At 49.2% G+C, this 23,285-nt stretch overlaps 3 protein-coding genes across 13 annotated transcripts in view; 1 reads left to right on the plus strand and 2 right to left on the minus strand.

The window, feature by feature from the left end:
• The window catches only part of ARHGAP17 (Rho GTPase activating protein 17), a 47,901-nt gene extending 45,738 nt beyond the window's left edge, over window positions 1-2,163 (plus strand). For 3 of the 6 annotated variants that reach the window (XM_037383272.1, XM_037383277.1, XM_037383276.1), the window contains one exon: window positions 1,245-2,163. In XM_037383272.1, the coding sequence (XP_037239169.1) occupies window positions 1,245-1,369 (125 nt within the window). In that variant the 3' untranslated portion in view covers window positions 1,370-2,163. The remainder of the gene's footprint in view (window positions 1-1,244) is intronic. The other 3 variants (XM_037383274.1, XM_037383275.1, XM_037383273.1) reach the window with 2 other exon arrangements.
• Window positions 2,155-22,421, minus strand: SLC5A11 (solute carrier family 5 member 11). Of its 6 annotated transcripts, none has more exons than XM_037383278.1 (17): window positions 22,129-22,421; window positions 18,885-19,061; window positions 17,883-17,954; window positions 17,078-17,182; window positions 16,768-16,827; window positions 16,166-16,270; window positions 14,692-14,797; window positions 13,746-13,826; window positions 13,111-13,316; window positions 12,162-12,297; window positions 11,310-11,417; window positions 10,761-10,911; window positions 10,362-10,530; window positions 9,366-9,581; window positions 8,000-8,162; window positions 6,707-6,888; window positions 2,155-2,431 (listed from the first exon to the last, which is right to left on the minus strand). In XM_037383278.1, the coding sequence occupies exons 2-17, from the start codon at window positions 19,014-19,016 to the stop codon at window positions 2,297-2,299; spliced, it is 2,127 nt and encodes a 708-aa protein (XP_037239175.1). In that variant the 5' UTR covers window positions 19,017-19,061; window positions 22,129-22,421; the 3' UTR covers window positions 2,155-2,296. The 6 variants fall into 6 exon arrangements, 5 of the variants coding, with proteins under 5 accessions (XP_037239175.1, XP_037239177.1, XP_037239178.1 ...); XM_037383280.1 differs by lacking the exon at window positions 22,129-22,421 and adding an exon at window positions 20,244-20,395; XM_037383281.1 differs by lacking the exon at window positions 13,746-13,826.
• On the minus strand, window positions 2,451-6,670 carry LOC119146124 (testis-expressed protein 47-like). Its single transcript, XM_037383284.1, is given in 5 exon segments — window positions 2,451-3,268; window positions 3,270-3,315; window positions 4,150-4,213; window positions 4,596-4,660; window positions 4,662-6,670. Coding segments are annotated over 5 exon segments (597 nt in total). The 5' UTR covers window positions 4,889-6,670; the 3' UTR covers window positions 2,451-3,073.
• Window positions 22,422-23,285: the final 864 nt, after the last annotated feature.

The following is a 23,285-nucleotide window of genomic DNA, read 5'->3' on the forward strand; positions in this document are numbered from 1 at the left end:
GATACAAGACGGTGGGAGAAAATGTACAGTTCACACCTCACAAGAAAATATTAATCCTGGGATCATGTTTTTGGGAAAATTGCAGCAATTTGCATTGCAAACACTTAACCGCTTAACCATAATTGTGTCAGGCCATAATATGATGGAGTTCCAGCTGCTGTATTAACTGTATCACTGAGTCCAAAATCACTGCACATTGTGAAAGGCTGGCTGGCACTCTAGTAACGGTCTGAGAGAGAAGCAGGGGAGACTGCGCTCAGACTTCAGTTCTGTGTCTGCTTTCACCTCTTCCATGTCATTTAGCTCAGAAACTTTCAATGTGAACATTTATAAATTAAATTTAGCCCAGAAATTACAATTTCAGATAGGAGTCAGTCTTTAGAGGATGCCTGTCAATGCCACCGATGTTTAAAAGCCAGATGCTTATGTGAAGTCTTTATTTGATTTAAGCAGTCTAAATTACTTTCTATTTAGAACAGCTGCTGGATTGCAGCAGGAGATGTCGTGGCATATTATAAATTAGTTTTCCAAAATACTGACTTAATATTTCCAGTCACTTTTTTTTTTTTTTTTTTTAACTGTTAGGATTTTTCTGATCTTCTCCCTACCAGGGCAGTCAGTCACCAGAAACGCAACATTTTGAGGTCCTCCTTGGGCACCTGGGCTTGAACAAAATTCTCCTCCTTTCAGAAGAGGCAAAGGACACAATGTTCTGTTATACAAAGGAAGAGGGTTAATCTGAATTTGCTTTAAGTAATTTCTTCCTCTTCCTGTGACAGGGCCTCCTTTTGACACCATACATGTTCCTACTGCTTCTAAAAGTCATAGGTGGTGGTTACCTGGCTGATGATTTAGGTGCCTTTTTGTTGGGTTTTTTTTTTTGCTGAGTGACCGTTGTGTTTTGACGTGAAAGTCTGCAGTAACATGCCAGTCTTAAGGGGCATTGAGGAATCCAATACTAAATCGTTACTTGCTGTCCTCCATTCTTCAGAAAGAAACGTTTCCTTTTATCATGTAGAAGACTGAGAAAAGGTATGTTGGAGAAGCAACTCATAAGCATTTCAGTATGGCTTAGCCTTTTTGTGTTCATGCGTGCACATTCACATATGTGGCAGCCCTCTGTTTGAAAAGCCTTTGTTTACCTTTCCTTTCCCTTTTCTTTCTAAGGAAATGCACCAGAAATACGCTAGCGAATGGGATGTCACTGTCCAGACTCTAAACTGGCTATTGCGTTTTTTGTGCAGATTCCAGTATTCCAGAACCACTTCAGAACCCTTCTTCAGAGCTTCTTGCAGAGACAGCAAGCAAAGAACTGCACAACCACCTCATGCTTGATATTGACAATGATACAGAAAGCACTGCTCTGTAATGGAAAAACTCAAAACTTTTTACTGTTCCTTTCCTGGTAGGAAAACTAACAGACCTAACAGTGAAAAGCTTCTTTTGACGATATGGCAAAACTGTGTAGAGTTGTGACTTGTGCATCACGGAGAAAGTGATTTAGCCATTCAGAAGAAGTTTAATGATCTGTGTCTCAACGATGGTTTTCAGAATCTTGGATGGAAGGAATTAATTACTGCAGAAGCTTGCATAGGAAGCATAATTGCTGCTAATACGGATGGTATTAGCAGAAATTCCAAAAGAATAAGAAGCAGAACATTAGTTATTTAAAGTGCATGTATAACGGAAATAATCTTTTTAATGTCACGGTTAGACTTTTATTTCTAGTTCTTAGACATTACAAGGAGATGCCTTGCAAGAGACATTCCCTCACTGATTTGCTGCAGATTCTTTTTAAAACATGAACCAAAAAATGCCAGAGTGCTGGTGGTGACTGCTGGTTATCAGTCACCTTGTCAAAACTGTGGATGTATTCTAGTGCCTTGAAGGACTGTCATACTGTAGAAGGAAACTTACTGCATCTTTAATCATTTCATTGCTACTTAATGATCAGTACTTAATACTTATTTCATAGTTATTTGTATTAACCAAGCCTGCTTTTGTTTATGTGAAACTGGCAACTGTTTCAGGATGAAACTGTGGAAGTGTTTTTTGTGCTTTCAGTGAAAACGGTTGAATTTTGAAAGAACTTTGAAACAGCTGTTTGGATTCGTCAGTTGGGTGAACATTTATAAAATTAAAGATTGTCTTTTGTCAACTTAAGGCATCTTTATTCGAGTTTGTGAGTAACATTGCTCCCAGTGGGCACTGAAGGTTACAGAGTCACTCCCGGGGCTTTGTAGCTCGTGAGTCCGCCAGCTGCTCAGTTTGTTCTTTCAAAGGCTGCAGCGGAAGCCTACTGTGAATGAATGTGCATCTGTTCTTTAAGGCGTAGATTCAAGTTAAACACAAAGGAGTTCAGCTGCAAAGAGGAACGCTGGATACAACCTGTATCATGCAAAGAAATGAGAGGGAAGAGGCCACACTGTTTCTGTGAATGAGAAAGAGGGAAACTAGTCAATTGAGGTAACATTCATATAACTAGTTGAATTGATTTACTTAACATTTAAACTCCTTAATACTCCATAATACATTTTATTGATGTTCTTAAACTAGACCCTAGGCTTAACTACAAGAGAAAACTGCATTTCATTACGGCCTTGACAAGACTCATTGCACATACATCGTAGTTGCTGTCTTTTCCATGCCCTGGTTTGAAATCCCAGTGGCTGCCCAGTTTTTCCTGTTCAGACATCTCTTAACACCAGGGCTGGAGTTACTCCCTTATTTACCAAGCACAACTGTATCCCCTGTTCATAGGAATGCACCCCAAAATTGGGCAGGGGTGGGAGGCAATGTGGGGTATCAGCTTCTTGAGTGACTCTCGTGGCTTTAAGCTATGTTGTTGCAATTGATTAGTTAATCAAATGGCTGCACAAAATAACCCTACAGAGGTCTAAAAAGAAACTTGGAATACAATAATGAGGTTTTGTAATGCTTTTAGCACTGCTTTGAGAATCTGCTCGGGTGTATGTGCTTGCAAAGGCTGGCTGAAAGACAAGCACAGCTGCTTGCTTGTGTGGTTTAGGGGAATTTTTTTGGGGGTACACTAGGTAAATTTCTTACAGCCCAGTTACTTGAAGTTTACCTCAAAACTTTGAATACAGGCTGCCAGTTTGAGTGGGACGGTAGGGCACTCTGCAGCCACCTCTGCTGTAGACTGTGATTGCGCTGAGTTTTGTGGATGTGTCATGGGAGATGTCTCTATTGCTGCACACCACTCTGGGAGCAGTCTGGTGGGGTTATTATGTGCTGTGGCTAAAACTTTTAATTTCCTTGAGTAAAGCACTGTGTGGAAAGACAGTGAATTCCATCCTAAAGTACAGCAAGGAGCTCTTATCAGAGGGTCAGGTTTCATAAACTGAGTGCGTTATTTTTTGCATTCCCAGAGCTATGGTAGAGGATTGCATGCGTACAGCATGGTGCACCCCTCCCACCCCAGCCAGTGGAAACCTTTTGTAACTGTACTCTAAGGTACTGCATAAGTGTATCGAGTGGACTGGTCAGATGGAGGCTAAGAAACGAGCAGTAGGAATTTAATAAACAAATGCAAGAGTGTGATGGGGGCTTGCTTTGATAGGAATTCCATTCGCAGTGAAGAAAACTGCGGCTTTCCTGAACCTGGATTTCAGTGATTTAATAAGGGGCCCTAGAGAAACACTCAGGTTAGGCTAAAGGCAGTAGTTGGCTGAACTCTGTGGGACTGCTTTCGTAGTGCTGAGAGGGCAGACAGCAGGCTGGAAGGCAGTGACTAATACTCTGAAGATAATTTCTGGAACAGCAGTACCTACATCTGCAAACCTTTACAAAGCAGGGTACAGAAATCATACAGCCGATTCGTAAGGAGGGAGTTTTCCTATTTTCCAAAGCCTGTGGAGGCTATTGACAGATGAAGTCTTGGTGTTTGGAAGATGGGTTCTGATGTGGAGGGCTGGGCAAGGGCCTGCTGGCAGCTGCTCAGCTGCTGACTGCGTCCAGAAAAGATGGGTCACGGTAACTGGAAAATGTCAGCTCCTCTGTGGTCAACAGGTATTCAGTGGGAGAGTAAAAGCTTGATGTAATCATAGCTAATGCTCAGTTTAACCCTAAGGAAGTATTCTAGCACCGCTGTTAAAGTTTTGTTCACCTGAGGTAGTATGAAACATTTGCCAATGACCATGGGTTTGAGGAGAAGCTAAATCTTGGGTGTTGAAATGGATTGTGCTGCTGCAAGGCTGCAGAGCAAAGGGTTGAATTTTTACAGAATTACATATTACAAACTAATTTGTGAACATAAAAATAATTCATCAGCTGCCCTACATGGCTTCTCCTTTGAATCATGGGCACTGAAGACAACTCGTGTTGTTCCTATTATGTCTGACAGAGCACGTCATCCAATTCTGTCAGAATACTGTTCTGGGGCAGTTACCTGAAGCATTGGGTGGAGAAAATCCCAGAGGTAAGCTACTGAACCCACCACAGCTTTATTCAGGTCTTTAAACCTCTGTATGCAGTAAGAGATAGTTATACATTTATAGTTAGCTGGATCTTGGAAGCCAAATCTGTGCAAAGATGGGTCAAGGTTACTTGATCCCACTAGGAATTTATGTAACTTGTCTCTACTACATGAAAAATACAGCTGGAAGAGAGAAGTAGGAGACCTGGGACTTGTTCTCGAGTGATCTTCTAATGCGTTTTCACACAATCCACTGTGATAAACTTGTTTCAAAAGAAAAACCAGCAGTTTGTCAAAAGAGTTTATAGCGACAGCTCCAGCAAGTTACTGTTGTGTGGTCTGTTGTGTGTGCTCTCTGCTGCCACAGACAACAGATTTGCAGATCGAGCTTTTATTATCCAGAAGAAACACGAAAGCATTGCTGCTGTGGGAAGCTCTTCTTGACATATGCATCGGTGCGGTTCACGTTACCTCCTAAAACTGCACCAAAACTTGCAATATTGCAGTAGCTGAAGTCTAATGTTCCCATTAGCATTTGTTTACTCTAAAGATGCGGTTACATCGTTACATCGCTGATGCTGTAGATAGATCACCTGAAGGGCCCAGATGCAGAGCACTTCGGAAGTCTGGCATATGAAGTGGAATCCTTTCCTCTGCTCGACATTGGCACTAGGCAGGTGTTTAAAAAAAAATTGTCTTAACGTATCTCGTCAAAACATTTGGTATACAGTAATTGCCTGGGAGTCATACATAAAGTTAGTTGCAAAAACAATGTAAGACTTTATAAATAAAGTCTCTCTTTCCCACAGGGTTTCTAACAGTTGTGTTTCCTTTGCTTAGGAAGGATTCCCAAATGACAATTCTTCTTATATGGTGTAACAAAACAGTATTTTCTTATTTTATGGGCTGCTACAAGGCTTGTACGTATCACCGCTCTACACCACCCTTTACGTTATGCATGTGCAGCGCCATAAGCTTTTGTAGGTGCTACTTGCTACACCCATGCAATATTTAACATATTCTAAGAAATTTTGTGACAGGTGAGCACAAGGTATGAGCAGGGAAGGCGGCGTTCCCAGATCCCCAGCGGGCAGGTAAGTGGACACTGGGGTTCTTCACAGTCATACATGGAAGCAGCTGCAGCCCTGGCCTCGCCGGGGGGATTTGCCACTGATACGGCTTTGTAAAGGGGCTGCCGCCTCTGCCGCCCTCCGCTCACCCAGCAGGGCCGCCGCCACTGCAGAGCGGGCACTGGCCCCGAGGAGAGGCTGCTCGCACCGCCTGGCCTTGCCAGGGAGCCCCGAGGCGCTGGGCCACCTCCGCCATGGCTGGTGGGGCCAGTGAGCAGCCGCGCTGGGGCAGCCCCCAGCCCAGCCCCCCCCACGGAGCAGCTCTCGTTCTGTAACCAGTGTATCTGCAGCTACGGAAAGCTGGGGGGTGGCAGGCTGACCCCACCGCCAGCCCGCCCGGGCTGCCCTGGGAACAGCGCCTGAGGTGAAAGGCAGCCCGTGGTCCCAGCCGAAGGGGTGCTGGTGGGGTTGGGCTGGTTTAGTGCCTTGGCCTTGATGACAGGTTTGGGGGCGTTTTTTCCACGCTGGGTGCTGGTGGCAGTGGGTTGGCATTAGCTGGCGGGCTGGCCCCACCGTGGCAGCACTGAGAGGCTGGGGTGCGGGGGCCGCACTGGCCGCGCTCCCCCCTGCACTGAGGAGGGAGCTGAGCCGGCGAGGCTGAGCTGGCGAGGCATGGCGCGCCACCCAACAGCATGGACGGCAGGCCCTGGCCCTCCGCCGGGCACGGGGGGTGTTCGCTCGGCCTCGAGGGTAGAGGAGCCGAAGCAAAGGGGAACCAAGGGGTTGTAGCTGGTTGTAGAGGCACAAATAGGAAGAGAATCCAGACTTCCTGAATTCCAGGCAGTGCTCCAACCCTGAAGAGCATAACTAAACATTTAAATTAACCAAACAAAGCTCTCCTGCCTAGCTACCTTCCTTGGCTCTTTACATTTATCATTTCGCTGACAGTTGGGGTCTGACGGTGCCGGTGCAGAGGACTCAGCCCCTGTCACGGCCAGGCCCCCCTTAGACATAAGGAAAGGATTGGGGAGGAAGGTCTGTTGTCTTAAATAAAGAAATAACATTTAGAAAGCACTAAGAGTTACATTAACCCTCTGCTAATTATTATTATTTACACCAATTAAGAGTTAGTTGATGTCATCTGGAATCAAATAGCCAGCGGCTACGCGAAGTAGGCCCAGAGGAAGAGCCCAGCACATACACACAAGAGCAAGTTGATGTTCAGGACGTGTTTCACCAGCGGTTTCTCCTCCAGGGACGCCACGGGAGGCAGCTCAGGTTTAGTCGGTGCCGCATTCTCAGCGTTTTCCTGTTTGCGCTCCATCCCGCAGAGCCACAGAAGGGCGGTCAGCAGCCTTGAGTTCCCTTTGGTCTTAGCCGTACCTAAAAAGACAGTCAATAGTGAGGTACAAATCCCACCGAATCCCAGGAATGTATCAGTGTGGTCCTGTGCAAAGGGTTTTGATGCAAAAAAATGCACCAGTGTTCTTTAAACAAATACACTAGCTACGCTGAGGTGTAGGAAGCCCTTCAATTAGCACCTTTGGGGCTGCAGTACTGATTTCATTCTTCCCTGGAGCTCTGAGTTCTGCTGTTCCCAATGGTTTAGGGAACGGCAACAGTAGACCAAACCTAAAAGCTGAGCTGTAGCTACTCGTTACCCTTCAGCTTGCACGTGCATGCTCTAGTCCATTTAGGGTTATTCCATGCCACACACGTGTGAATTGAATTTTCCCAGCTCTGGTGTGGGTTCGGGCATACGTGACTAAATGCTGGGAAGACAGTGCTTGTGCCCAACAAACATGAGACTTCCCAGCAGCTGGGAGCTCTGCACCGTAACTCATTAGCTTACAGATCTTTTCAACAGCTGTTTATAGATCAAAGGAATACACAGCAAAGGCTGCAAAGTTACATAAACAGTGTCCCAAGCCTGGCAAAAACAAGTGATGATAATCATCGCTGGAAAACGCAGAATGAGTTGCTATGCATGTTTGTACCTAATACCGACAAGTACAAGTTTTAAAAAATGTAAATCCTCCTTCACTGATCTGTCAAGAACTCCGCCCAGGGCTCTGGGTTCTCCCTGCTGCTAGAGTCGATCAGAAAACATCACTGAAAAACAGAAATGGAATTTCATGAAAATAATTGTGGTTTTCCTCCACCCTCCCCTTTTTCAACCAGTTCTCCTTGCCGCAGGTGCAAGCAGCACCAGTGGCTAGTGCAGGATAATGGGCATGGCTCTCTGTATCCCGTCCAGCTCCTTCTTGATTTCAAGCATATGTAATGCCATCAAGAGATGGAAAAGACACCAAGCTTCTGCTTAAGGTAAAACTGCCAGGTAAAAACCTTTTAGCATGCCCTGAAGTTACAGAAATCCAGAGGAAGTAGTTTTAACGTTTCTTGTCTTCAAAGCCTTTACATAATGCCTAGTGTTGTTATTACTGTTGTTATGCCTAGGTGTAGGTACTACTGAATACGATGTTGGAGCACTTACATTTATTATCATTTGAACTATTTTCAGAAGCAATGCTTATATCAATCTGGAGAGCGGGATGCTCAGCTTCACACACTCCTTTTGCAGCATCAGGGGAAGTGCTGACTGCTAGGTCTTGCTTGACTGGTAGATCCCCACGTGTGAACCAGGTAAGCCGACTTATCTGATGGCATGAAGAGTGGTGTTAAAGAAAACTGCTTTCGTGGTTGTTCAAAGGACTACCTCAGCAGCAGAGCAGCCTGCAGAGAGAATACTTAGAAGGGCCGAAATCTGTTCTCCTGCTCTGTTAGAGCAGGTGAACAGCCAAGTGCTCAGCTGGTAACAACAGAAGCGATGGCTACCATCGGCGCGCTGAGTTAAGCTGTTTGTACAGCTACGCTCTCTGAAGCATGGCGTTCTTCATTCTCTTTTACTGAGGAGGAGGCATTTCTGCACAGGATCATCACTGGATGCAGGCTGAGAGCGGGTCAGTGAAGGGAGCAAAAGGAATGGAAATTGTGGCCAGGGAGGAATGATTCAGAGAACTGGAATTGTTGAGAGAAGACAGGTGGGAGACATGATAATTTTCTTCACATATGTAAAAGACTGATTAAAGAGGGTTGTTCTCAATATCAGCGATAGGGCGGACAGAAAGGGATGAGCACAACATGAAGCTGGAAAGATTCAGGCTGGAGATGAAAAATTGCTACTGGGAGGGCAGGTGAGCTCTCGAATTGACGGCACACCTCCCTGGGCATTCTCCTTCTCTGGGGATTTCTAAGAATAAGTTCACCAGGTCTTTCAGAAATGTGTCGGGTTAGTCCTGTCTTGAAGGAAGAGGATGCGTTGGCTGTGTGATTTCTGAAGGTCCCTCTGGCCCTCCTTTCTGCTATTAACATTTTTCTGTAGCCTCAGTATATCTATTGAAAATAGTCAAACTGGCACAAACCTGTTCCAGAGGAAGTGTGCTCTCTGCCCTTGATTTCTCTTTTCTGCGAGTAAAAATGGTTCCTCACTAAATTAGTAAGAGAGTTGATAAAGATGACCCAGAAGCTGGAATTTCTTGGAAAATAGAGGGAAAAAGCTAATTTGTCATGGATTAAACACACATGTTTGAACTTAATAACAGCTTTTTGTAGCATCTAATGTTGACCAGTTTCCAGGGTGGGACTTTGGATTTATGGGACCCAAATATTACATGGCAGCAGGGTGCTGGAGCAGAGGAGGGACTGCTGTTACAGGTTATTGCAAGTGTGATCATAAATAAAGAATGAATGGAAAATTCCATTTCCAGATTATGTATCCCCACATTATTTCCACGGATGTAGCGTGGGGCATCCTGGAAACCATTTACAAATAACAAAAGAAATCTGAAGGGGTGACGCACCATTTCTTCCGAGGGGGGTTCTGTGAGCATGCTGACGACCAGCACCGTGAACGTGGAGATCGCGGCCAGGACCATGGAGAAGTAGAGATAGTGCATGTACTTCACCACGCCTGGGCGGCGGTCCGTCTCGCCGCACTGGGGCTCTGGGTAGATGAAGTCCAGCACCAGCCGAATGACGCCCAGCAGCAGCCCGATCACCAAGCCCCAGAATGCGCCCTGGACAAGGAAGGGTATGGGAGCAAGAAGGGTATCCAGGATCCAGGGCTATACATTTACAGGCTACAAGCTGGCCAGGCTTTCTCCTTGCTGTTTTTTTGGCAGGCTCCTGTTCCTCCCTTTTCTGCTCTTCCTATCTAGTCTGCCAGTGCTGTTACAGTAGCCTGGCACCTTGCCTCTGTGGGAGCAAGAGGGTCATGAATTTTGGTATGGAGGGGAAGGATAACATCTTATGCCAGAATATTTTGAAGAGCGGCATTTGTATCCTAATGGTTGCCTTAACCCTGCGGGGCTGAGAGCTGCTCTCCACCTAACTGAAGCCCCATTTGGGGAGATTTTACCCTTTACCTAGCACCAGTCTCTGTGGAGAAACTGGAGGTTTAGGGCTCCTGACACTTTTGGTCTGGCTCCTTCACTGTCTGGGCTTGCTGTCCCTTCTGTAGCCCCCTGATGCAGGTAACACAAGTTCGTGTAATAAACAAGCTGATGGCCAACAAGCCCCTAACAGGCTTCAAGATTTGTGAAGGACACCCTGCAACGGAGCAATGCAGCCGTCACAGTCCTGCTGAAATGCCAGCAGTCTTTGGAAACCAGCAGGAATTGCTCCCTCCTGTATTGCTGATGGTTGCTCGTCTTGTGCAGAGGTCTCGGTGCATTTGTTCCCCCAAACACTACAAGAGGCGGCAGAACTGCAGCCTGGGCCCTGGCTTGAACTACAGGACTCTTGTCGGGGCAGTGAGGCTGCAGAGGCAACTGTGCTGAGCACAGCATGCTTGTTACCTTTTCATTTGCTCTTTTCCAGAAGCAACCCAGTATAAACACCATTGCCACAGGGGGCTGCAGGTAGGAGCTGATCGACTGGATGTAAATAAAGAGCTGTCCTCCCTGGCCAGCCTGTACCAGTGGGATCCAAAGGATGGAGACCACAGTGAGCAGCAGCACAAACACCCTGTGCAAGAAAAAGGTGCCATTACTGCTAGCTCAGGCCATGCTTTTCCAATTGCTCATCCTGCAAGACTTTGAGATCTCTCATAACCACAAGGCCTCTGCTGTAGTCCTCCACCAAACTGCACAATATGAAGATGCTACACCTGTACAAGGGCAGCAGGCTGAGGCATGCCAAGATGAGTCCCTAATGCTCAGGCTCTGATATAATATGCATGTCCTAGTCCTCCATACCTGCCAACGATCATGAGTTCCCACTCGGAGCAACGAGGACGGAAATGCTTCCAGAGGTCCATGGTGAAAATGGTGCTGGCACTGTTGAAGATGGAAGTCAGGGAGGACATGAGAGCTGCTATCATCACCGACATCATCAGGCCCCTGAGTCCTGGAAACAGAGGGAGAAGTACAGCCGCCCTGAGGAATCCCCAATAACCCCACTGTAGGATATCCTCAAATTCTTCTTTGAACTAGAAGAGGCTTTTAAAAATGTTTTTAGCCCCAGTTTTAAAATGGCAGTGACGGAGAGGTGTTGACAGTTGATTCTCATTGTTAAACATCTGCACTTTAGCTTTTATCCAAATTTGAAGTAGACATCTGGACACTGGATCATCACCCATCTCTCCTGTTGCATGCTGTCCCTTGCCACTGTCTCACCAAGCCAAACATAAACCCCACTGCAATTACAGCTGCAGGGTATTTTCCTCTCTGAACTTCTCTCATGGACACCTTTTGGCTGGTGTGTACCGTACCCATCAGTGCCAGCACCATTGCCAAGCTCCTTACCTACAGGCAGAAGTTCTATGACCAGCTTAGGGTAAGCAATATCAGAACAGCCAGAGGGATTGCCACAGATTTTTCGGCAAATTTCCGCATCTGCACAAGCCACCAGATCTAAAAAAAAAAGCAAGGGGGAGTGAGAGGCAGTACTCCGCAGCCACAATAAACCCACGTATCTAAACAAGTTAGCCTACTGAATGCGGTGAGCTGCTTTCTAAGCGAAATGCTGGAAAGCTTCCAGCAAATGACAGAGGACTCTCTCACAGCGAGAAAGGGCAGCGTTGGGCTTCCCCATTTTCTCTGGTTTTTTCTTCCATGCAAAAGACAGAATCAGTGCAGGTAGCTGACCTCCCTTGCATGTCTAATTCTTCTCTAGGAATGTTGCTCACTTGAGGACTACGACTACCCAGCCCCTCTGGCACAGCTCCTCACGGACAAGCACATCCCCCGCAGCCAGCATGAGATTCATGAGATTCAGGGTGGCATATGAGGATTTCTCCGCATGTTTCAAACAAATTGCAGCAGGAGCGACACTGGGTGTAGGAGGGGCCCAAGGGCATGGTCAAAATGCAGAGTGGCTGCAGGCAGCAAGCTCAGAGCAGATCAGCACAACTGCAGCGAGAAAGGACGACAGGCAGTGGCTCCAGCACGCGGAGCAGTGCGCTGTGTGCGATATGTGGCTGGGGACTGCTGTAGGAGGATGTGCATCCTCCAGCGTATAACTGGAAGAAAATCTCTTCATACTTCAGGCATTTGATGCACTGTGACCTGAACTTATTCAGTAAAGGCTGTTCCAGCTCCATAGGGTAGGCACAACCAGGAGTGACAGAGGGAACAGATCTCTCCTTCAGCACTTACCCGGGAAGAGAATTCGGCTGATCATGCCTGGCATTACCATCATAAAGAGGGGCAAAATTTTCAAGTAGGAGGTCATCAAGGAGCCTCCTTTGGCATGAGAGAGGTTTTTAGCAGCAAGGGACCTCTGAACGATGACCTAGAAATTAAGAAATACGTTTGGTCCGCTGTCAGCAGAGGGGAGCTAGCTGTGCAGCTGTGATACCAATTGCATTCATCTGTATACTTTGTTCTCCTCTAAACTATTGAAATCTTAGGGTGAACACAGCTTGTCTGGGGCTTTACAATTCTTGTTTCAGATCCTGAATACCTTACAGAAATGTAGACCCGAAAGGCACTCCTTGTGACATCAAACCTGAGCCTTGCTTCTGCACTATACCGTGCTGCATAATCTGTTCCTTAACTAATCCTACTCAGGCTCAGGATTTTCTTTTCTTCTTTTGTTGGAGGCTTCCCTGGCCTGATGGCTAAGCCTGGCCAGGTCAGCAGCCCTCCTATCAAAGCAGGACAGAGTCTGAAAAGAGCAAAGTGAGTTAAATAAACGAGCACTACAGGAACACCGGGAGGTTGCTTAGGGCTTCATTCGTGCTGGTCCTGATGTTGTCACTAGTGGGAAGGGCAGGCAGAGCCCTGGGAAGCTGAAAGAGTGAATTCACAGGTAGTGCACAAGAAGGGAAAGGCTTGAGTTCAAACAAACAAACAAAAACCCCATTTATAGACTGGGATTAACTCTCAAACACATTCTTACCCCTTTTTACATTGAAATGGTTCCCAAAAATTTTGTTGTGCATATCAAGTTTTGGATCTTTAGGATTGAAACAATCAGATTTTACTAAATTCCCATCAGCCATTAAACCAGCCCAGGCTCTGTCGCAGACGCTAGGATGTAATCAGGTTCAAACAATCAATAGCATGTTATTGAAACCGACCAAAGGGATGAGCAGTAACCCACCTGATCTGTACACCAGTACCACAGGGATGGGATGGTCATTCCCACCAAAACTCCTGGCCAGGGAAGGTCAGAGTTAACAGGGTCTCGGAAAATGTGAAAAGCATCTTCTCTTGGCAAGCCACAGCTGCTGTTCTCCTTGCGGGTGCTGGGAATGGCATCAAAGTATTTTGTCTGCAAACCTTCAAGACCACCAACTTCAACAAAGCCTAAAACAGACCACAAGAAGCAGTTATCACACACATCTTCCCGAGCTGGTACCCTGATTTTCAGTCTCCCTAGTTTGCTACACATGATGCTTCACAAGTATTCTTTACAGATCAGCAGCTATTGACTAACATCGGGCTGGGCAATAGCATAACACTAAACCTGCTGGCTAGCAAAGGTGCTTGTTCACCCATAATACTGCTTCAGAATGTATTTCTCTAGAGATTTTTCAGGGAGCACTCAAGCATTTTTACCGCACAAAGAACTACTGTAAGATCATTTGTACAAGCGTATATTCCAACAGGAGAATATCTAGAAGGCAGTTGCCAGAACATCCATTAAGTAATCAGTTGTGGCAATCCAGCTTGTTTGTAGTGCTTGGTAAAGCTTCTATCGTAGTTTCAGCAATAAAACCCCAGGGAAACACTCACTGAAGACCATGAGAGTCACAGCCCCTATCAGCATGATGAGGGTTTGCAGAGCGTCTGTGTATATCACAGCTGCCAGGCCACCTAAGAGAGCAGAGAAGCAACAGACTGTGGGAAACTGCGTTTTTTTTTTTAAAGCATCTCACACTTTGCAGATGTTTTTGACAAGCAGTGTAAGCTGAACCCCGTGCCCGGCAGGCTGGCGGGTTCTGACCACATCGGGGGGCGGGGGGGGAGGCACTTTGGCCAATTCCTGTGCATGTCACTTGGGCTAAAATGTCACATTTTGAATCATAATGAGTCATCATTTTGGTACTAAAAAGCCAAAGCCCAGTATAAGTACTTCTACGGGAAATACATGGAAAAACTCCAAAACAAAGCCCAAGCTGAATAAGGAGAAGAAATAAAAAAAAAAGAAGAGAGGGGGGGATCTTTATGAGCAACATCATTAGGGGTTAGCACTGGGAAAGAAGCAACCTTTATTTGTCTGGGATTTGCTGCTTACTCTGTGCATGGCTTTTTTCCATTTGGCCACTGGTAAGCCCTGAAAGGGCATCCAAGATTGACAATGCTTTCCGCATTACATGGCTCATTGTTATGTAAATCACTCATACCTCCAAAAAGCCCAGAGGAAAAATGCGTTGTGCAAATGCCCTGAGCATAGCTTCTCCTTAAAGCAGAACTGACCTGCATCCATATCTGGCAGGACCTTGTAAGGGGTATTCATTTACTCTTACCTGGCAATTTTCTCTCAATAGGTGGGCTGTCAGTTGTCCCTGTCCCCCATCCCCTGTCCTCCCCCCCCCCATTATCCACAGTCATATCAAAACCAGATTGTGTGGGAACTGCAGGACCCCTATCACACGCACGAGGATGGATGGTGCGTGGCACAAACGTGCTCAGCTCACTGTGCCCAATCCATGGTGTGATCTGCGACTCAGCCACATACCTGCAACGGTGTAAACGGCTGTGATGGCCAGCAAGCCTACCACAGCGATGTAGAGGTCCCAGTGTAAGGCTTGCTGAATGAAGAGGGCCCCAGCATACATATCGACCTAGAGAGAAAGGAGAGTTACCGCAGTTGCGATGATGGTATTACCGAGCCGCTCGAAGCTGATGGTGCCAGGGAGCACGACCACAGAGCTGGCCAGGCTGTCTCCTTTAGTGGGACCAGCCTGGTTTGCAACTGCTCGTGCCCCCCGGCTCCCCGCAGCGCCTTTCCCACACAGCACATCCCTCGGCAGCCCCAGCTCCTGCCTGCTGTGCGTTAGGACCAGGCTCAATTCAGTATTCACTTTATTCATAATTGGTCACGGGGGTGGCGGGGAGGGCGATGATGGAGCTGTCCTGAGAGAGGGCGAGCATGCACAGCCCTCTGTGAAAAAGGCATTTGGGTGGGGTGAGCTTATCGCTTCCCCCGAGCAGCAGGGAGCTGGCTGGGGAGAACCTTGCTGGCCAGGAGCGAGTACTGGTGCAAACCTCCCCAGGTGCTCCTGCCGCCAGCCCCAGCACCCCTTCGCCATAATGCAAATTCCTCCTGCTGACAAGGTGACAGACAACAGGGAAGAGTGTCCTCGGGGTGGGACCCAGCCCTGACCAGCCAGCTCCGCAGCTACGTGAAAATGCTGTTTTACGAGAGCTTTAGGATAGGCAAACTGCAGACCACAGAATGACAGACATAGAAAAGCATCCTGAACACGGGAATCACATTATCAGAGATTTCCATCAAGGGGTTAGTTTTTTCTAGAGGAGGACCTGAGCCTAGCTCCTGGGTGCCACCCGAGCCCCGTGACGAGCACCTGTTCCAGTGGGGCCGCAGGCACGCACGTGTCAGTGTGTCCCACTCTGGCCCTGCGCATACAGGAAAAACACCAGCAGGGACTTGTCTGATCTCACAGATCCACGCGCTGCTGCACGGTTAATAAACAGCTCGTGAGTTGTTGCGCAAGGGTTGATTCAGTTATTTATTCAAGGCACTACATCAAACAGGTGCAATAAATCACTAACTCTTTTCTCCTAAACACGTACCAACTCCTACGTTCTTATTCATCCTGCACATAACAGCGTTTGGTGTCTGCGCAGGCAATAAATATGCAAAGGGAAGAAACTGGGTAAGCTGCTAGATGTACAAAATCTAACAAATGCACTCACAACACAACTTTTCCACGAGCTATCGCTCAGGACATGGATACCTAGCTTTCCCTCCTACTGTAGCAAGCATTTAGATGCTTAATGGGAAAAAAAGTTGTTCTTTTTGCATCAGTTCCCAGAACTACCATGGTCTCTCTTCCTCAGGCACTCGATAATACACCCTCTTCTGCTAAGAGAGGGAAGGGCCAGCAGCTGCATTTCTCAGCCTCGCTGAGAAGCACATGTTTCCAAAGTGCACCGAACTCAGTCCATTTCCCTTTTTTTCTACTTACTGATATTTTGGTGAAGATATAGATGAACAAGTAGAGAATTGCCAGGAACATCTGAATTCTTTTGCCTCCAAAACGCTTCCGCAAGTACTCTGGCATGGTTGTAACCTACGTGAGAGACGCGCCGTCAGAGAAAGTGGTGTGCCGTCGCTCCCGTGAATCGCGGCCCATGGGACCGGGGTGGGCAGTTTGCACCAGCAGAAGACCCGCAGGGTCCTGCTAGTTGTGCTGTGCTGTTGTTTGGCTCAGCTGCCTACTGAGGCCAGCACAACAGCTTAGCAAGCACCGACTTTGCTGTAAAGTCTGGCACAAGGCTCCCTATAAACTGGGACATGAGAGTGTCCGCCCATCTTCTCAGGAGATGGGGCAGCTCTCCTCCATTGCCAGGGGTAGCAGAGCTGCCTTACCCCCACATCCCAGCCCTCAGCACCGTTCCCAAACAGCAGCTCTCCCCCTTCAGCCCAGGCTGCTGGGGCAGCTGAACACACCGTGGCTCACCTCCCGGGAGCAGCGCAAGCACAGCAGGAGGCAGTTAAGCCCATGAGCCGAACAGGTGATTTAGATACCAGCAAATAACTGACCAACGCAGCATCCCCTCTACTTACTCCTGCTGCTATGTAAATTGGAAGGAATAGCCAGGCCAGCACCAAAACACAAAACATGCCCTGCAAAGCAAATGGGAAGGAAGGTCAGAGATGCAGGTCCAGGCTGCCCTCAGGTGCATCAATGGGGACACGGGGTGGGGCAGCACTCAGAGGCTCAAGCCCCCAGCAGCTGGGGGTGTCTTCTAGCTCACACAGCAGGACTCTGTGCCTCTGCAGCTGCCAGACCTGTACCCTTGTGTGGCGACTCCTTGGTGTTGGAGTTGCCCTGTACAGCACAGAGACAGCCACAGTGCCACCACGCCACACTCACATTCCACTCATAGGCTGTTGCGGCAATTCCCGAGGCAGCTCCTGACCCAGCCAGGCCGATGAAGTGGCCACTTCCAACGTTGCTGGCAAACAGGGATGCGCCCACCTGGAGAAAGACAGAAAATCAGACCTGGCCCTGGCACCAGGCACTGTTCTCAGCAGTGAGAACACAGTGATGCTCTTTCCCACTCATGACTACGGAGGATGTGAAATCCTTATCACTCTCTGCCACCTTCTTTTGCCTGTGTGTTCAGTGGCTCTGGCACTCCTCTCCAGCTTCTTTCATCATGCACTGCCTATAGCTCATTTGTGAGCATGTTTAGGACCATCCTGCTTCCAAAACAGTGTCCAATTTCTTGTGGGGAAGCAGGGCAGAAGGTGGAGGTAACAAGTAGAAACATCAGGTCATCAGGTTCTTATGTTAGCACATGCTGACCCACCAGCCCAGCCCAAATGAACACCCCACCAGCAGACTGGCTCGATATAAGGCTGCGGCTGCGATGGGGACCACCCAGGTAATTCTGGACATCTCTAGATCAAGGCACGCAGAGCTGGACAGGCTTTGCAAGCTGGTGGGCTGGCTCCCATGGGACACAGGGTTGTGGTGGAAGCCCTGCAGCAGCTCCACTTCCCCAGCCTCGAATGTGGGAAAAAGAGCCAGTATTGTAACTGGGTCTTTGCAAAACATGGAAGTAATCTTATTATTTTTTTTCCTGTTTGCAGAAATAAGTTCTGCTTGGACAGAAATGCTTTTCAGTCTCGCTGTAGCCTAGAGGCACAAGCATCATAATAATAAAGATACTTACAGGCCACCAAACCATCTGTCCTCCAGCTAGAAAGTAGCCTTTGACAGTGCTGCGCTGCGTCTTCCACATGGACTGGGAAAGCAGAAAAGCAGAACACCCATTTCAGCAATCATTTCAGCTGCTGCTCAGAGCATCGCCAAGCGATCTCCCCGGTGGGAGATTCTGTACTGTCATCAGATGAAAGCGAAGGGCTTCCTGAAGGACCTGCAGTTGCAGCTGGGAAATTCTGGGGGACAGGAGAGCAGCAGACGAGGGAGGGGACTGGCCAGTGCCACAAGCCACGCGCGAATTTCTCTATCATCATCTCTGCATCCTGATTAAATGTTTTCTATGGTAAGCAAACTAAATCCTTCCAGATCAGCGAGGAAGGCAAGCAATTTTGGACAAGAACTGTGGACATCCCTAGCTACTGGGTGCAGCCAGGAGAAATGCTAGCAGTGCATGTATTTACCCATTGACTCCTGTTCCTCAGAGATTTTGGAGAGTTTCATGCAATGCCATGGGAGTTACGCACCACATTTGAAGAGAGCAACTATTTATCTCTGCCTTATGACAGCCCGATTGTGCTTTTGCTATTACAGAAGCTATGCCAAAAGGATGTCCTTCTGTCTTAATTATATATAAACAGTATTTTTAATTTATGGAATCTGCTGTTGAGACCACTGCGGACAAGCACAGGTGATTTATAGGACAGCAGTTCCTTCCTGGATGAACAAAACATTATTATTAGCAATACTTTGTACTTAAACGACCTCTTCCTTACTAGGGTTCTCAAAACCTTAGCAAACACTAGAGCTGAAGAGCTCTCCTCTGGAGCAGTGAGGACACTTCCCCAGGCTGAAGTGAGGAAAAGGACCTGTAAACTTTATCTTCCCACTTGTTCAGTTGAATCCAGTGAAGTGCAGCCCGATTCAAGCCAAAGTAAAATAATCTGAGGCCAAATCAGCCACATTTTTCAGTGTAACAGGGCACATACAAAAGCTTTTAATCACATCTGCTTACCCATAGCCCAACGATGAGGACAAAGATGAAGTACAGCACAAGAACAGCGATGTCTATGGCGTCCAGCGTCTTTTGGGGAAACACATCCCACGGGGGGGTGACAGAGGACGGCGTGCTGCTCGTGGTCTCCATGGTTCCTTATGCAGGCTGAGTGCTTCTTTGTCTTGATGCATATATCTGTCAAAAAATGGATTACATGGATGGGAGAGGATGTGGCAGCACCGTGCTGGTGTTGACTGTTTCCTGAATAATTCAGGGGTGGCTCTGGTTGCGGTGCTGCTCATGTGGAGCTGTGGAGAAGGCTCTTGTCTCTGGCATTTTCCTTCATCCATGACTCCCTTTCTGTGATGTGAAGATGCTGGCAGCAGGCAGGCCTGCCGCGGCTTGGTTGGATTTCTTATGCAGTGGGTAATTTTCTAACTGGTAGAGAAACGGGCACATTAGAGAGAAGGTGTGAAGAGCTGAAATAGCCGGAGGACAGGACCGGGACGCTGCACTGCCGGTGATGACAGCCTGCTGGTCCCAGTGCAGCAGCACTGCTGGACTGGCCTTGATGACAAGTTGCTGCCAGAAATGTGCCCGCGGCGAGCTGCGGGGTGTGAAGACATGTGAATGGCTCCAGCTGCCGTGGCACCTTCCTCCTTCGCCACGGCAAGAGCTGGAGCCGGGGCGCAGGGTGCTTGGGCCCCCTCCTGAGTGAGGCTGAGCTCACGGCGAGCAGGCACAGCCCTCTCCCTTACCGGGAGCGGAGGCTGGCAGCGTGTCTCCCAGCTCAGGGATGGGTGTACCCTCTGCCACGCCAGAGCATGCCGGGGCAGCAGGGATGGGCACAAGCACTGCCGGTAGCGATTGCAGCAGCGTGGGACCAGCACCAAGCAGCAGAAGAGCTGGTGCTGGAGCCGGGGCTCTCTCCTGCACTCCAGCCCCACAGAGGCATTTGATGTGCTTCCCACAGGAATAAAACCTCCTTTTCTTCTCCAGAAATGCCAGGTGAGGAGATGTGGCACCACTGTGGGACTCCTGAAAAGGCTCTCCGAAGCCCTCCAGAGCACCTCCAGAGTGGTGCCGGGCTTCTGCCCTTTGGCAGGAGGGGCAGGATAAAGTCCACGTCAGGAGGCTGGTTGGGTATTTGTGTTAATGCAGTGCCTCCTCGTTTCCTCCTCTCGCCCAGGCTTGGCTCCGCTCTGGGATCGAGGCAGGAGGCGAGTGGCAGCCCTGCTGCGGCCAAGGCAGGGGCAAGGCTCACCTTGGGCAGCCCCCGGCTCGGCAGTGGCCGCAGTCCATCACCAGGGACCCCTGGGCCCAGCACCTCACTGCCACGCTCCAGCCACAGAGCAAGTTTGGGATTATTTCTCTTACCCTACACAGCTCAGGAGACGGCTCCCTGGCGAGGGGCAGAGCTGGAGTCCCCAGCCTTGGTGCCACCTCGCAGCCGGCTCAGCTCCAGCCCCAGCCCCGGCGTCGCTGGGACGGCTGGACCGGGTGTCTGTGGTCCTTGTCTTCCTCCTGCCTATGTGGCTGGCCAGGTCCCTTGGCCTCTCTTGTACTTGTAAGGCGACACTTATAAGTGCCCCCCCCTGCCAAAAAGCTGAAGAAGGTGGGGCGAAGGGTGGCCTGCACCAGCCCGGGGCTCCCGGCATGGATGGTCAGACAACAAGTAGTCGAACAAGTTCTTCCTCTGAACACCCAGCGTGCGGCAAAGCACAGACTAAACCAGCCGCCCCGTCCCTCGGTCGTGTTTCACAACCTGCCAGCTTTGCCCCTTCGCCCCTGCGTTGCACTGTGGCTGGAACCTGACCGTAACTCACCACGGCCCGAAGGCTGGCCTGAAGTGCCGCCGGCTGCTCCGCACCGGTGGCATCGCCGGGCACCTGATGCCCAGGGCGTGAACAAAGCAGGGAGGGAATGGAGCCGCAAGTGCAGTGGTGGTGGAGATGCAGCAGTTTCTCCTGCCAGGTGGGATTCAGGAGGGCGAGCCCTGCTTTGTGTCCCCGCTACACCCGGTCCTGCAGCTCTGCCCGGAGTGGGGCTGCTGGGCTCGTGCATTTACAAAAAGGTCAGGCAATAAATAAGGAGTTTTCCACTGGCAGATACCAACCCATCACCCGCCTTCCACAGCTGGGGGGTGTATCCCGAGGCACCAGCAGCCTCCAGGACAAGAGCCAAAGATGGTACAGAGCCATGCCCTGGCTGAGTGGCAGCAGTGGCAGCACCAGGCTGGGAGCAGAGACTTGCAGCACCTTGGCAGAGCCTTTTCCGTGCTTTATCAAGCCCCGGATCCCACTGAATTCCTTGGGAGCCTCTGCTTTGTGAGGGTGCAGGCACTGGTGATCAGAAGATCAGTGCTATCTTACCTTTTTAAGAGGCAACATGTCTTGGCCGTTGCCAAGTTTGTACTGGCATGCTTAACCTCTAACTAGGAAAAGAAAAAGAAGGTTTGGTATGCCAGCCTTGGGAAGTTGCTAAACCCGCTCAAACACCTCCTGCTTTCTCTCTCGCAGCTCCGATATTGCTGTTTCTTTTCATCCCGAGACATTTCCCAGCTCGGGGCCCGCGGTGGGTGGTGAGCAGCGGCGGCACAGCCAGGGCTATAAGTTCCCTACGTTCGGTCTCGCTCAGGACGCAGCCACACGTGTGAGGGAACCGTGTGTCCCTCCCTCCAAAACGCACGCGGATCTGGGGCAGAGCTCCGCAGGCATTTCTCGTGCCCATCAGTAAAAAAGGAAACACGGGATACACTCCAGGGGAAATTCCCAGAGCTGAATACACGTGACCACAGGTTAAAGCTCCTCTTGCAACTCCCTGAGCAGGCGGGGAGGCTGGGCACTAGGAAAAATGCAGGAGATTCAGTTGCTCAGATTTCAGATCCTAACTCTGCCACAGCCCAGTGGAAATTTTGCCCCTTTTGTGCATTCAGCTCACAGCCCGGTCTCCCTCGGTTCCTGGCACGGGTGGCAGCACTTTCCTCGCCAGAGATTGTGAGGAAGGAACATCCATGGCATTGAAATGAAGCCGCTGAAGCCAGCCCTTTATCAATGGTGCTGGGAGAGATGCAGCCCACGTGGGTCTCGAGTAACCCATCGGACTACATCGCTCTAAATGCCTCCTCAACAGGTTTTTTAAAAGCATCCCCAGGTCCCTCCACCTCCTAAAGACACCACCGCTTGCCGGGGCCGAAATGCAGCCCCAACCCACGCCCCAGCCAGAGCTCCCGGCTCGAGGTAGAAGCTGAAAGAGAACTTACTGCGCTCAGCCGGGTCTCATTCTGTCCCCTGCGCCGGGCACCACCGAGCCTCTGCCAACTGACAGGCAGCTTAAATATTGCCAGAGAATCGGGATTTGCCAGCGGAGCTGTTAACAGTGTCACAAGGAATGAGAAGGAATATTTATAGTCAAAGTTAAACTAATTGCCTGAAGTTACTCTTTCAGTCTCCCGTGGCTCTGGTGGGAAGTGTATTATTTTCACTATCAGCGCTCATGGGTCAAACTCCACGGAGTGCCACTCTCTTAAGCAATCTGCACAGCTAGAGAAGGGACGAGTAACAATAAAAATAATCCATGCTGATGTCCTCTCAAGCTGACAGCCTGCAACACAGGGGGGAGCTGACAGCTAGCCCTGGCTCTAGGTTTAAGCCTAAACCTTACAAAGCAGAATCCATCCGTGGGATGGGGTTCGTAACTCATTCCTGAGTCTGTAGGTTAATCCCAGGATCGAGTCCCCTCCTGAGACCAGGCTGGAGGTTTTGGCTTCAGCATCGTCTGTCTGAAGAACCTGATAAACACAACCAAATGACACACAGGGAGCGATGCTGAAGAGGGACCTTCCAGGGCAGCGAGGGGCTGCGACAGGAGGCAGCTCACACATCTCTGAAGTCGGGGAGCACGAAGCCCCAGGGCAGCACAACCGAGAAGCCCCCTGTCTCCTGCTGGGCAGGGAATCCGCTGGCTGGGAGGGCAGAGTGAGCACGGGCACCGTCCTTACACAAGCCTAACCCGTGTCCCGATGGAGGATGGAGTTATCCACCTGGATTTCACTCTGTGTGATCCCCTAAGGGCACGTGCGTCGCTGGCTGCACGAGCAGCACCCCTGAGCCCAGATGCTGCTTTTGTCTCTCTCACTCACCTGTCATCCAAGGTCGCAGCTAGCTGCGCTGCTTTTACCAGAGGTTTTGTGAAACTTACCCCTCTCTGACAATCTCATCTGCTAGAATCAGAAATTCAGCTCTCACCCTCACTTTTGAAAATGTATTTGGGTCATTTTTGATTGACAATGGAGGCAAGCTAAGTACGTTAAATAAAAAAGGCACTCCAGAGTCTAAGAAACCAGAAAGCAAAGCAGGAAAACCCCAGTATCTCTATTTTATCTCTTTGTTTCACACACGGCTTACAATTCTGATTAAC

The sequence above is a fragment of the Falco rusticolus genome, chromosome 4, assembly GCF_015220075.1.
Source record: "Falco rusticolus isolate bFalRus1 chromosome 4, bFalRus1.pri, whole genome shotgun sequence".
In the NCBI taxonomy this organism is placed as follows: Eukaryota; Metazoa; Chordata; class Aves; order Falconiformes; family Falconidae; genus Falco; species Falco rusticolus.